The sequence below is a fragment of the Passer montanus genome, unplaced genomic scaffold (genome assembly GCF_014805655.1).
Source record: "Passer montanus isolate IOZ18808 unplaced genomic scaffold, ASM1480565v1 scaffold47, whole genome shotgun sequence".
Classification (NCBI taxonomy): Eukaryota; Metazoa; Chordata; class Aves; order Passeriformes; family Passeridae; genus Passer; species Passer montanus.
In genome coordinates, this window is record NW_024369596.1 from 3642345 (window position 1) to 3653944 (window position 11600).

At 48.2% G+C, this 11600-nt stretch overlaps 2 protein-coding genes across 2 annotated transcripts; both read left to right on the plus strand.

Moving 5' to 3' along the window:
- The first annotated feature begins 754 nt into the window (after positions 1-754).
- On the plus strand, positions 755-3652 carry LOC120508328. Its single transcript, XM_039721766.1, has 3 exons — positions 755-889; positions 2456-3400; positions 3563-3652. The coding sequence occupies exons 2-3, from the start codon at positions 2474-2476 to the stop codon at positions 3650-3652; spliced, it is 1017 nt and encodes a 338-aa protein (XP_039577700.1). The 5' UTR covers positions 755-889; positions 2456-2473.
- A 4440-nt stretch (positions 3653-8092) lies between these two features.
- LOC120508390 (chloride intracellular channel protein 6-like) lies at positions 8093-10909 on the plus strand. Its single transcript, XM_039721946.1, has 2 exons — positions 8093-8133; positions 8748-10909. The coding sequence occupies exon 2, from the start codon at positions 8842-8844 to the stop codon at positions 9838-9840; it is 999 nt and encodes a 332-aa protein (XP_039577880.1). The 5' UTR covers positions 8093-8133; positions 8748-8841; the 3' UTR covers positions 9841-10909.
- The last annotated feature ends 691 nt before the right edge of the window (positions 10910-11600 follow it).

The following is an 11600-nucleotide window of genomic DNA, read 5'->3' on the forward strand; positions in this document are numbered from 1 at the left end:
GTGGAGAACAGAGGGAACAGCTTTAAAGCAGGCAGCTCTGCCCTCTCTGGGTTTAATAATTTTGTTTGCTGTTTGTCCAACTCTGACTGAAAGCCTTTTTTACCTGACTGAGCCTGAAGGGGCATTTTTGCTAAATTTGTCCCAAATCAATCATATTTACAGGTGATAAAGTCATGAGGACATTCATAAAAGTAGATTAAGGGCTGGCTCACAGGCTGTGAGAACTGTGGAAACAGCTAGAAGGTGTCAAAAGCAAAAAAAAATCTTACCAAAAATGCTTTATCTTACCTCATGTTTATTCCTTCTCAGAAGAGGTCATTCCCCTTCCCTGTCAGCTGAGACTGGGGGGGTGAACCATAAATAAAAAAGCTCCTTTTAGGTCCACTATTTTAACAATTATTTAGCATTAATGGAATTTATTTTTGTAATTTTAATGTTAAAATATCAATGCACTGCCCATGGCAAAGGGTTCATTCCCAGTGCTGGATTTGACCTAGATTGTTGATTTTTTTCCCAAATTACCCATGGGTAATCCCAAATCCACATCCAGCTCCTGGAATATTCCTCTGCTTTATGCCACTGTGTTATTCCAGGATATCTCTGGTGGTCACTCCTCAGCTGTAAACAGAAGCTGCCTTATTTTTACTTTGCTGCTAAAAAGCAGCACAGAACGAGCAGGAAAACACTGTCAGCTGTAAAATAAAGGATGGGGCCATAACAGCTGCTCCCAAAGAGTGGGGAGGAACTAAAGGTTCAGGGGATTGATGCTCCAGGAGCTGGGGGAAGTGGTTTTGTGTGACCCCTTGGCAGTATTTAGGTTGAGCTTGAGCTCCAAAAGGTACCTGGGAGGTTTTATCTTGTGTTCTGTGGTTTCTTTTGTTCTAAGCTGGTAGGTATCTACTTTTACCCGTGATTTTTAACCCAGCTCTTCAGTTTTTGTTTGATTAATTATGGTGGTGGGAAAATAGGTAAATTATAAAGTGCTGGGATTATCCTGTGTGGTTTTTAGCTCACTTTGGGCCCTCAAATGATGGTATGTAGGTCTAATTTTAGTTTTCATTCAAATGATGAAACTGTTACTCAGAACTGGTGTTCCTTCTAATGAAAGTATGTTAATGGTTTAATTTCCCTTTAAGTGTTCAGAGGACAACATAAAACACTTTCTTTTGGAGTTTTTTTTGTCATTTTCTTAGAGGAAATACTAATATAAAAGTAGAAATTTGGAAGAAACTATTTGACCATTGGGAATTCTGGTTCTTAAGCCAAGTACTCTGTTGTGATGCAAAATGAAGGCAGAAAATAAGCTTGGGCTTGCACACTATTTTGGTGTTTAAGGACTCATATCTTATATTAATGCCTTCAGATTTCAATGTTTCTAACAGCTGTGGTAAATACAATGCTGGGGGAGAGGCTGGAGGGCTGTTCTGAAGCTGGAAAATGTGGTGCTCCAAAACATTTGGGCCTGGGTCTGTGCAACATAATTAATGGATGATGCTGTTGAGTCCACAGACTGAACTGGCTTTTTCTGTCCCACCACTGGTGGCTTCAATCAGAAAAAAATCATTTCCTCTGTGGGCAGTTCAAATCTTTTATTGTAATTAATAAGGAGCATTTGCTTGGGTGGGTCTGTTGTTATTTTGTGGGGTTGCATCTATTTTCCAGTTGCAAGTCTAAACTAAGTTTTGCCTTCCAGCTGAAGGAGTTGCCCTTGTAAAACTGCTGCACCTGAACTGCTATTTGTCAAATTAACAGCAGCTACTCCTGGGTGCTGATTGCCACTCTGCTAATTAACAAACCTGCCTGGTGACTGGTGGGAATCCTGCATTGAGTGCTGGGGTTTGGGCTCTGAAACTCCCTTGCACTTGCGCTGCTCAGGTTGGGCAGTGGTGGTTTTGCCACACTTGCCCAAGGTGTGCAAACATTCCCAGATGTGGGGAGCTCAGTTTGGTTCTGCTGGAAGAAGCAAAGGCCAGGCCTTGGCTGTGCTTTGGAGCAGGGCCCTGCCTGAGAGTGTCTGTGGGAGCTAAACAATTAAACTCTGGGACATGAGGGGACGTCAATGCTAAAAATTGATAAAATGCTGTTTTTCCTGCCTGAAGGTGTTGCCACACTTCTCTTCACGGAGAAAAAGGCACGATGTGCTAAAATGCCATTCTTCCTGCCTGAAGGTGTTGCCACACTTCTCTTCACGGAGAAAAAGGCACGATTCTTCCCAAGGATTTCTGAGATTCACAGTCTCTGAACCTCAGAGAAAGGAAAAACACAATTCTTATCTCATTTGTTGTGCCAAAGCAGAATGCAATATGGAGATTGCCTCCTCATCATTCCTCTCCCTCCAATGCGGGGGGCTGTTTTGACACTGTATGAAGGTGTCTGTGGGAGCTAAACCACCAAACTCTGGGACATGAGGGAACATCAATGCTAAAAAGTGCTAAAATGCCATTTTTTCCTGCAGGTGCAGTGGGGTTTCAGCATGGGCAGCAGCCTCAGCCAGCAGCTGTGCTGTGTGCTCTGTGAGAGGTGCAGGGAGCAGGAGGCAGCAAACACAGAGTCCAGCGAGACCAAGCCCATCCTGCAGAGCCCCGGGGACACACGGACATTTTTGGACACACGGACATTCTTGGACACACAGCCCTCCACCCCAGCCCTGAAGGTCCCCAAACAGGGCTCCAAGGAGCTGCTCCAGGACCACCAGGCCTCAGCTGATGCCCTGGAGGAGAATGGAGAGCCCTGCTCCCCTGCAGAAGGCTGGGAGCCAGCCTGGAACCCCATGGATTTCTTTGCAGTCCCTGCTGATGAGGAGGCTGAAGGAGAAGTTGAAGATTTAAGCCAGCAGGAGAAAGTGGGCGAGGCAGGAGAGGAAATCAAACCTGTTGCTGCTGTTCCCGTGGGAGACGCAGCCCTGGGGGCCGAGGCTGGCAGTGAGGGAGCCCCCTGTGCTGGGATAACCCTGCAGGAGGGAAATATCCCCAGCCTCGTGGAGCTCTCCAGTGGTGCTGAAGCTGAGCCAGAACCTCCTGCAGACACCCTGGGGGCTCTTGTGGGCAGGGACGTGTCACTGTGTGCTGTGCAGGTGGCAGGGCCCGAGCCCGTGGAGGGCACAGCCAGGGCTGCAGCTGCTGAGACAAGCCCCCAGGCTGCCCAAAGGGCTGAGCTCAGCTGTCTGGTGGAAGCCATGTCTCTCCTGACCCTGCAGAGCCCTTCAGAGGGCATAACAAGGGGGGTGGCTGAGTTCTACTCCTCTTCTGTGGTGTCCTGGCAGCCCCTGTGCCCACAGTGGGCGTCTCTGGAGCCACCAAGCCAGCTGCTGGATCTCCTAAAGGAGGGCATGGAGGACATGCAGGGCACTGTGCCACCCGCCCAGGCCGTGGGGAGCCTGTGCTGTGCAGGGCTTGCAGGAGTGAGTGAGATCTTGCAGCAGCCCCAGGATGGAGCCCTGTGTGAGCTGGGACAGGAGGGGAGCAGGGGCTGCACCCCAGGACCCGAGGCAGAGCTGCAGGATGGGATCATTCAGCCAGCAGTGGAGCTTCCAGAAGAACCAGAGACTTTTGTTCCTGTACAGCAAGAAGCTGAGCTCCCACTTGTGCCCGCCTCACTGCCTGAAGTGCCTGGGAGCAGTGGGGAAGTAGAGGCTGAGAAAGTTGAAGCTTGAGATGTTTGGTCCTCAGGTGGCCTGGGGTCACATCTGTGCAGGGACAAGGATGAGGCTCCTGCCCTCAGGAAGGGGTTAACCCCCAACAGCCCCAGCTGTTGGACTCAGGATTTTGCAGAATGTGTCCCAGACTTTAGGAACTCCTGTCAGACAGATCTGTGAAGTTTTTACAGAGCTTTCCAGTGTTCTCCTGAGTGATTGTTCAGTCACAGATCTGTTTCTTGCCTTTCCCAGTAGGTGTTTTTCAGATCATGCCTCGCTGATTCACCCAAGCCAGGATCTCACTGAGCTGATGCTGCTGCATTCCCCCAGTGAGGTTTGGTCCTGGGAGGTCTCATCCCTTGGTCTGAAGAGTCTGGGAACAGAATAGAAAACTGCTCCTCTAATTGTGTGCAGTCAGATGTTTTCTGTGAGGCCAACAGCCACTTCTCCTGCTACCTCAGAATAATGAAACATTTAAACTACCTCCCTGAATAATTCTCTTGTATTGATGCTTCCTGCTTTCTTGTCAATGTTGAACAAATTTTCACAGGAAGATGATGAAATCCTAATTCTGGCTTGTTCTGTATCTCTTGTAGTAGTGGAAGTGTTTGTGTGACCTGTGCAGTTTATGCAGAAGTTAAAATGTAGTCTTGATCAGAATGCAGAAGTCAGTGTATGCAGCTGAAATCTACTGACTTTTAATGTTCCTCCCACTGTGCTACCAATAAAATACACTTTTAAAGATCATGGCAAAACCCCAAACTGAGTGTGTTTTAATTGCTGGGAATAAATGAGAACAGAGAATATGGCAAAAACTGTGGAGTGAGTGCTTTTCTTTACACTTCAAAGGAGAAATAGGGACTGACTTCTTTCAAATGAGCTTTTTAAGCAAGGTCTGACTCCACAAAGTGTGCCCAGAGGTGTATGTGGGGAGCAGGGAGGGTGGTGGATTGGAGATTCTTTTTTAGGCTTTGCAGAGTGCTTGAGGAATGGGATGGTGATGGGAAAAGTGCAAAACAAAATATCCTGCAGGTGCCTCTGATATCTTGCACAGAGCTGATGGCTGAGGAGTAAGGGTTGAGTGTGACCAGAGACGTTGGGGATGAGATTTAACACTTTGGGAAAAGGATGGGCTTTTTAACACCTTGACTTCTGTCCTTCCACCTGCCCTTAGGCTGACAAAGTCTCTTGTGTCTGTGTGTAATCTTCCTTTGCTTACTGGGGGTAAGTAGGTGCCTGGAACACTTTCTGTTCTTCAGAAGGCTCTCTGAGCCGATAAACTCCAATTATTGCTCAGGTGGGCTGTGTCTGCAGTGCTATTAAACCATGGGCTTCCTGGGCCTGAAGGTGTTAAATAAACACACACAAAGCTGACTGACAGCTCATCTGTTTGAACTCATTTATGTTACTTTTCTTGTTCTCCCAAAGTTACCAACTGCTGCTGCTGTCTAGGAAGGATCTGGGTGTGTTCACTGCCACTCTTTGTCCCAGCCTCCCCCAAATTCAGACAGGGAAAAGGCTTCAATAAGTAACCCCGAGGGAAATCAGCCTCAATCACATTTGTGACCATGAGCTGGTTATCTAATTCTGCTGAGGAGGATTCTGAGCAGGAGCTGTGCTGCAGGAAATGTTCTTTAACCATTGAGAGTCCTGGGCCTGTGGCTCCTCAGTGTGGGGATGGGGCCAGGCAGAGTTTCCAAGATCAAGTTGGACAAGCAAATCTGCTGATCTCAGTGGTGGAAAACCCTTCCTATTCCTTGAGGAGGAGATTTTCAGCCCTGTAGTGTTCTCCTCCTCGGTGCTGAATGGGGGCAGATTATCCCCGGCTTTGATGCCACTCCAGATTAACCATTGAGAGTTCTGGGCCTGGGGACACGGGCCTGGCAGAGTTTCCAAGGTGAAGTCCATGTTCTGCACCAGCTGGACAAGCAAAGCTGCAGAGCTCAGTGCTGGAAAACCCTTCCTGTTCCTTGAGGAGAAGATTTTCAGCCCTGTAGTTGATGCCTTGAGAAGGCTGACCTAGAAGAGAAACTAGACAGAGCTAAAGAATAAAGTAGGGATTATTAGGAGGCTTCAACAGATCCACCTTGGGCAGCACAAGAGCTTAGCCAGGGGTAGACCCTAGATGAAGTCAAAAATGGTCACAAAATGGACAACCATTCCTCCTGTTGTGGTGCCAGCTCTGTGCTGAACCAGGGTGATCATCCCTGGCTTTGATGCCACACCAAACTAACAACTGAGAGTCCTGGGCCTGTGGCTTCTGAGCCTGGGGCCAGGCAGAGTTTCCAAGACCAAGTTGGAAAACCAGAGCTGCAGAGCTCAGTGGTGGAAAACCCTTCCTGTTCATTGAGGAGAAGATTTTTCAGCCCTGTGGTGTCCTCCTCTTGTGATGCCAGATCTGTGCTGAACCAGGGTGATATCCCTGGCTTTGGTGCCACACCAAACACACCAAGAGGCTTTGCCATTTGGAAGGAACAGCTCTGTAAAGAGCTAACAGCTTGAACTCTGCAATAAAAAGCCCCAAACACAAAGAGTGATGCCCTGAACTGCCTGCAGCCTGCTCCTTGTAAGCAATGATGCCATGGAAGGCTCTGTAATGGTGCTGCTGTGCAGCATTCCATCCTGCAGCACAATCCTGGCTGACAGCTGAGCCCGGCTCTTTGGAGGAGCTGTGATTATTTCCTTTTATTTGTCAAAAAAAGAAGTGTATGTTTTTTTTAGAACAGCCCTTTTAAATATATCAAAGTAGCAGAGATTGGAAAAGGCTTTTGGAACAAAGAGTAAGCCTGGTAAAGGAAGGAGATGAGATTGCTCTGGCAGGAGGATTTTCCTCCCTCCAGTTGTGTGTGTTATGTTACCATCTCGTGTGGTATCTCACATGCAGGAGATTTTCTGGGTTGTTTCAAATGGGTCAAAGTTGGGCCTTTTGAACTAAAATATTTCATATATTTATTTCATATGTTTCCATATTTCACCATGATTCAAGGGTAGGAAATTCTTTAAATCTACATTTTAAATTCTACACTTTAAATGTCAGAAATATCCCAATGACCTCGTGATGAGCTGATGGCTGAGCATCTTCCCATTGCACAGAACACTGAAATAAATCCCTGCAACATCTGCAGGATTTGGAAATCCATGTGCTGCGGTGCCTGACATTCCCTCACACAATGGGGATGCAATTTCCTTCCAGTTGTGTTGTTTTGCCAAGCATCAACGTCCCCAAAGCCACCAGAGCTTTCAGCCAGGGCTGTGTGACACTCTGCACATGCTGTCATCTGAGTTTGTCACATGTGAAAATCATGCATCAGTTCAGAGAAGTTTCCAATAGTCAAAGAAATTCTTCCCTGCCTCTGAGTTTTACTTCCGTTGAAGCTGAAAAAGAAATAATAAACAAAAAAAGGCTTTGAAAAGCTGTGAAAGCACAGCAGACACAGAGTGAGGCCCTCCGAGCCATGGCAATGTGACATTGCAGTGCCACCAAGGCACAGAGCCCTGCCTGTTATCGAGCAGAGCAGATGTTGGAGCACATCAGCAGGCAGCCGGGGCTCATTGTCCTGCTCTGGCCCCAGCTCTGGCTGCACACACGGATTTACCTCGCCAAGTGCTCCTCCTTTGTTCTCTGCTCTCAGGGAGCCACCAGAGCTCGGCGAAGTTCAGGATGCTGAACCAGATCTGGCGTCCAAAATTGTAGATTTCAGGGGTTTTTATGGAAATAAAAGAAGCCTAGAATGCATCCATTTTGATTTTTTTTACATTCCACAGCACTGGTGCTGCTGGCAGTGGATATTTAGGCCCTGCCTTCACGCTCCTGGCTGGGATTAGTTTGTTTTTAATGGATATTTGCTCTTGTGTTTTGCCTGTGTGACCAATTCCCCTTTAGAGCTCCCTCCCAGGCAGCAAACACGAGCAGGGCTGGGGAATGTCAGCTCCAGCAGAGGCTGATCAGCTGTGCCTGGGATGGTTCAAATCATCTGCAGCCACTGTAAAACTGCTAATTGCACCACTCAGCCAGCTGAAGACAGCACACAAGTGGGAAAGGGGGGTAATTTTTCACCCCTAACTGCTCAATATCAAATAAAATGGGAAATTACAGCACCAGTATTGTCATTTGTGAGTTATACACAAACCCAGCCTGGTTTTTCTGCCACTTGGCATCACCACTTCTAAGCAGAGGTCAGTTTGTCTTGTCCACGGCTGCTCTGTGTAAATCTTGAGCTTTATTTTAAACATCCAATGGCAATTACCAAAGTGAAGTTCATCACCCACCACCTGCACACAGGAGCACAGCCACATCCTGTTCCCAAGGGCTTGGAAATGCCTGGGAAAATTAAAAAAAAAGAGTAAGGGAACTTTAGAACCTGTTGGAACTAAGGCTGGGAGTCAAGGGGGGAAGGGGTTGGGTGTGACCCCCCCTCCTATTTAAGCCCAGGTGAGGGCTTTGCCTCCTAGGTGAGCATCTTCAGTGGGGTGTGGAGCTGTGCTGGTGAGCAGACCGTGTGAGCTCTGTGGGTCTGGCAGCTCTCTTGCTCTTTGGTTTTTATGGGATGGGTTCCTTGCTTTAATTCATGCACGTTTTTACAGTCTGGGCCTCTTTGAGCACAAGTAATTTTGTTGGGTTTAGCTCATTTCAATGTTTAAGGCAGGCCTTGCTTTTCAGTTCTTGAATTAGTTTTGTGCTGGGAGATGTTATCTTACCTTTTACTTTGCTTGTGTCTTTCGCAGTCCTCTCCTAATGCTATTATTCAGGAATAAACCCTGCTGTGTCCTGTGAATTTCAAATTTATCTGTAATTTTTTCCTCCTGCCTTGCTTCTCTTCCCTCCTGCTCCCATCTATTACTGGAAGTCTAAACATTTCCTTGTCTGGAATGAAGAGTGGCTCCTGAGACCTGCCACTGTTTTCCAGAATGCTCTGCTTTGACTGACAAATTGTGTCTTTTCCCCCTCTTTTCAGACCTTCTATTTCTTAAAAGGTCTCTGTGTCTCCCCTGGCCCCACCAGGTACAATTCCACCTGTTCAGCTCATTCCTGCCATCCCTGAGCTCCTGCTGGGGGACAATTGGGTAATTAACTCACCCTAATGAGTGGGTTAATAAATATCCATTTCCACAGGTGTGAAGCCCCTTCCTCCTCCAGAGCCAGAGCTCCCTGCTCCTCCTGCAGCCTCACAGGAGAAAACTCGGAGTTTCAGCGTTCCCCTGCAGCCATGGGAGGTGTTTTTGGGAAGAACAAGAGGCCCTGTGTGTGCCCCAGGGTGGTTTTCAGGGCCAAGGGCAGGAGGACGGCGCGGGTGTGCTGCGATGCAGCCACCTGGACTGGGGAGGGCCGCTTCTACTCCGCGCGCATCGGGAGGGGCCCGAGGCGCCCCGAGCCTCCTGCTGCCACAATGGTGCTGGAAGCTTCTGGAAGTGAACTCGGAGAGGAGGAAGGAGGCTCGGATTCCTCTCCCAGGGCACAGCACAGTGAGGCCTCAGCCCCTGTGGCTGCTGGAGACACACAAGGGGCTGAGCTGACCCAGGAGCTCGAAGCCACACCTCACCCAGAGCTGCTGGAACGCCAGGAACTCGCTGGAGAGGCACAGAGATCCCAAAATCCCCAGGCCAGCAGTGAGGCTGAAGCTGCTCTGCGTCCCCCTGGCAGCTCTTTGTCCCCTGAGCCCCGCCGTGGGGAGCAGGGGGTGACGCCTCCCACTCGCACCACGGTGGAGGTTGATGTCCACGTGTCTGCTGACCACGGGGAGCCTGCCCAGGGCCAGGCTGCTGCAAAACCCGAGCTGCTGAGGGGTGCAGGGCAGGAGGCTGGGGCTGGTGGTGCTGTGGAGGACACCTGTGTTGGGAAGCCTCTTTGGGAGGTGCCCATGCAGAAGGCAGGTGACACCACAGATGATTCGTGTCCCCTGGAGGAGCCAGAGCTGGCCATGAAGGCTGCAGAGCCAGGAGAGGACATGACAGATGGGCAGAGAGCTGCACAAGAGCAGGGGGGAGAAGGAACTGAAGGCCCACCTGATGTCCAGCTGGGACAAGGTGAGATTGGTGCTCCTGAAAGTGTGGAAGGAGCTGCTGGTGGGGCAAGGCAAGCTGAAGAGATGGCTGAGCCCTGTGGTGATGGGCAGAGAGCAGAGGAGAGCCCAGCCTGCCTGCCAGAAACCCAGCAGGACGAGGAGAAAATCGAAATTAGCAGTGAGGGAGAACGAGAGGAGCACTGAAGGAGCACCCTGAGGGTTTGTCTGCAGCCAGAGCTGAGCCTGCTGCCTCCACCCTGCTGCCTCCACCCTGCCGCATGGGGCTTGTGCTCCAAAGGACCCAGAAATCAGGGTGGTGGTGGCAGAACCTGCTTTGAAAAAGTGAAAACTACGATGCTAAACTTAAAATTTGTGTGCTCTGCAAGTGGCACTGCCCTCCTTTTTCTGCTGGGAGTGTGGGCATGGGCTGCTTCATGGTACAGCAAGTGTATTTATGTATTTATTTATGTATTTATTCCCTGGCTAGGGCTGTGCACTTCATGGGTATCTCCCTGTGTGTGGCTGCACAGGGTTAAGTGATGTCTAATTTATTAATTACACTTGTCCTCTCACCCCACTGACTTGTCACCATTATTGGAAATGCATTGTGTGATGTCTGTTGCAATTGGAATCAATAAATGTTAAATCATTTTAACACTGCTATGAAATGTTGGGTTACTAATGTTCTGATAATTCATTTCTGATATTTGCATTGACTCCAATGCCAGAACTGATGTTTTTACCCTTTTCAGCTGGTAAAGTGTTTGGTAAAATGCTGAATGTTGATAGCAGTGGCCTCAGAATGAAAGCTGCTCCTTCCCTGGTGATTTCCTTGCAGTTCTTGGAGCACCAACTGGGCTTGCTGTGCTTAGACCAAATAAAATGAAAGATGAAAAGCTAAACTTCCAATTGTGACTCATTTAGAGCATTTGCTTTACAGAATTTGGCTTTACAGAACTTGGCATTTGCTTTATGGTTTGTGCTGGCTGGGTGGAGGTCAAGGAGCTCAGACTGGATGCCTGTGGAAGGAAATGTAAACAACAAAAAAAGCTGCTTGTGGTCATTTTGCTGCAAATAATCAATAAATTTCTGGCACCTGCATATCCCATGCTAATCTCTAATTACACAGTGCTAAATAGAAGGGAGTTTTCCCATCAAACCTGACTGGTGGCACAGCTCTCCCTGAATTTAGGAATTATATGGTGCTGTAGGGATTCAGGAAAACAATACAGCCTCATTTCTTTCAAGCAAAAGGTTTTTACACCACATTATTCTGCTAGAACTCATGGGGATTTAAAAAAAATAAAAAGGGAAATAATTATTTGTATTAGCTGGAAAACTCCAATGTGAAGGAGAGCAAGATCCTCCCTAAGGAAAGCATTTCCAGCTCTGGTCTTCTGTGTGCACCTTCACTGGGAACACTCACAGGAGGCAAGAAATTATGGTTAAAGGAAACCAGGAGCTGAGGATGTTGAGAGCAACCCTTCTATTTAAGGCATGATTGGTTTTACAGTCCTTAAATGCTTAATCACATCAGGAGTTTGGGGCACCCTTAAAAAGATTTCCTGTGGCTCCAAGGATCAGGCTGCCAAACCTCTCCACTTAAGCCAGACTTGCTCAATTTTTATTTTTTTTTTCTTTATGACCCAATCTGATTGAGACCCTTCCCATGGAAATGTCTCATCTGCCCTTAAATAACTCAGAGGTTGCTCCTCATGATCCCAAAGGTTCTTGGTTTGGCTGCCTCTGGCAAAGCTCTGCTGTTAGGCTGGAGATTATTTTCTCTTGTCATAGAATTTAGATTTACAAATCAGTGAGTTGGCAGCTCCTCCTTGCCAGGAGAGCACAGAGGCCTGAGGAAATCATGGGGAAAGATGCAGAGAGCAACAAAAACCTCTGTGTGTTGCTTGCCTCCCTCAGATGTTCAGACCAACCACTGTCACTGTGTTTTGTGCTTGTGATTT

Coding starts and splice junctions, on each gene's coding strand:
- LOC120508328 (XM_039721766.1), top strand. CDS start 2,474: ATGGGCAGCAGCCTCAGCCAGCAGCTGTGCTGTGTGCTCTGTGAGAGG. Junction 3,401..3,562: donor GCTGTGCAGGGCTTGCAGGA/GTGAGTGAGATC, acceptor GTTCCTGTACAG/CAAGAAGCTGAGCTCCCACT.
- LOC120508390 (XM_039721946.1), top strand. CDS start 8,842: ATGGGAGGTGTTTTTGGGAAGAACAAGAGGCCCTGTGTGTGCCCCAGG.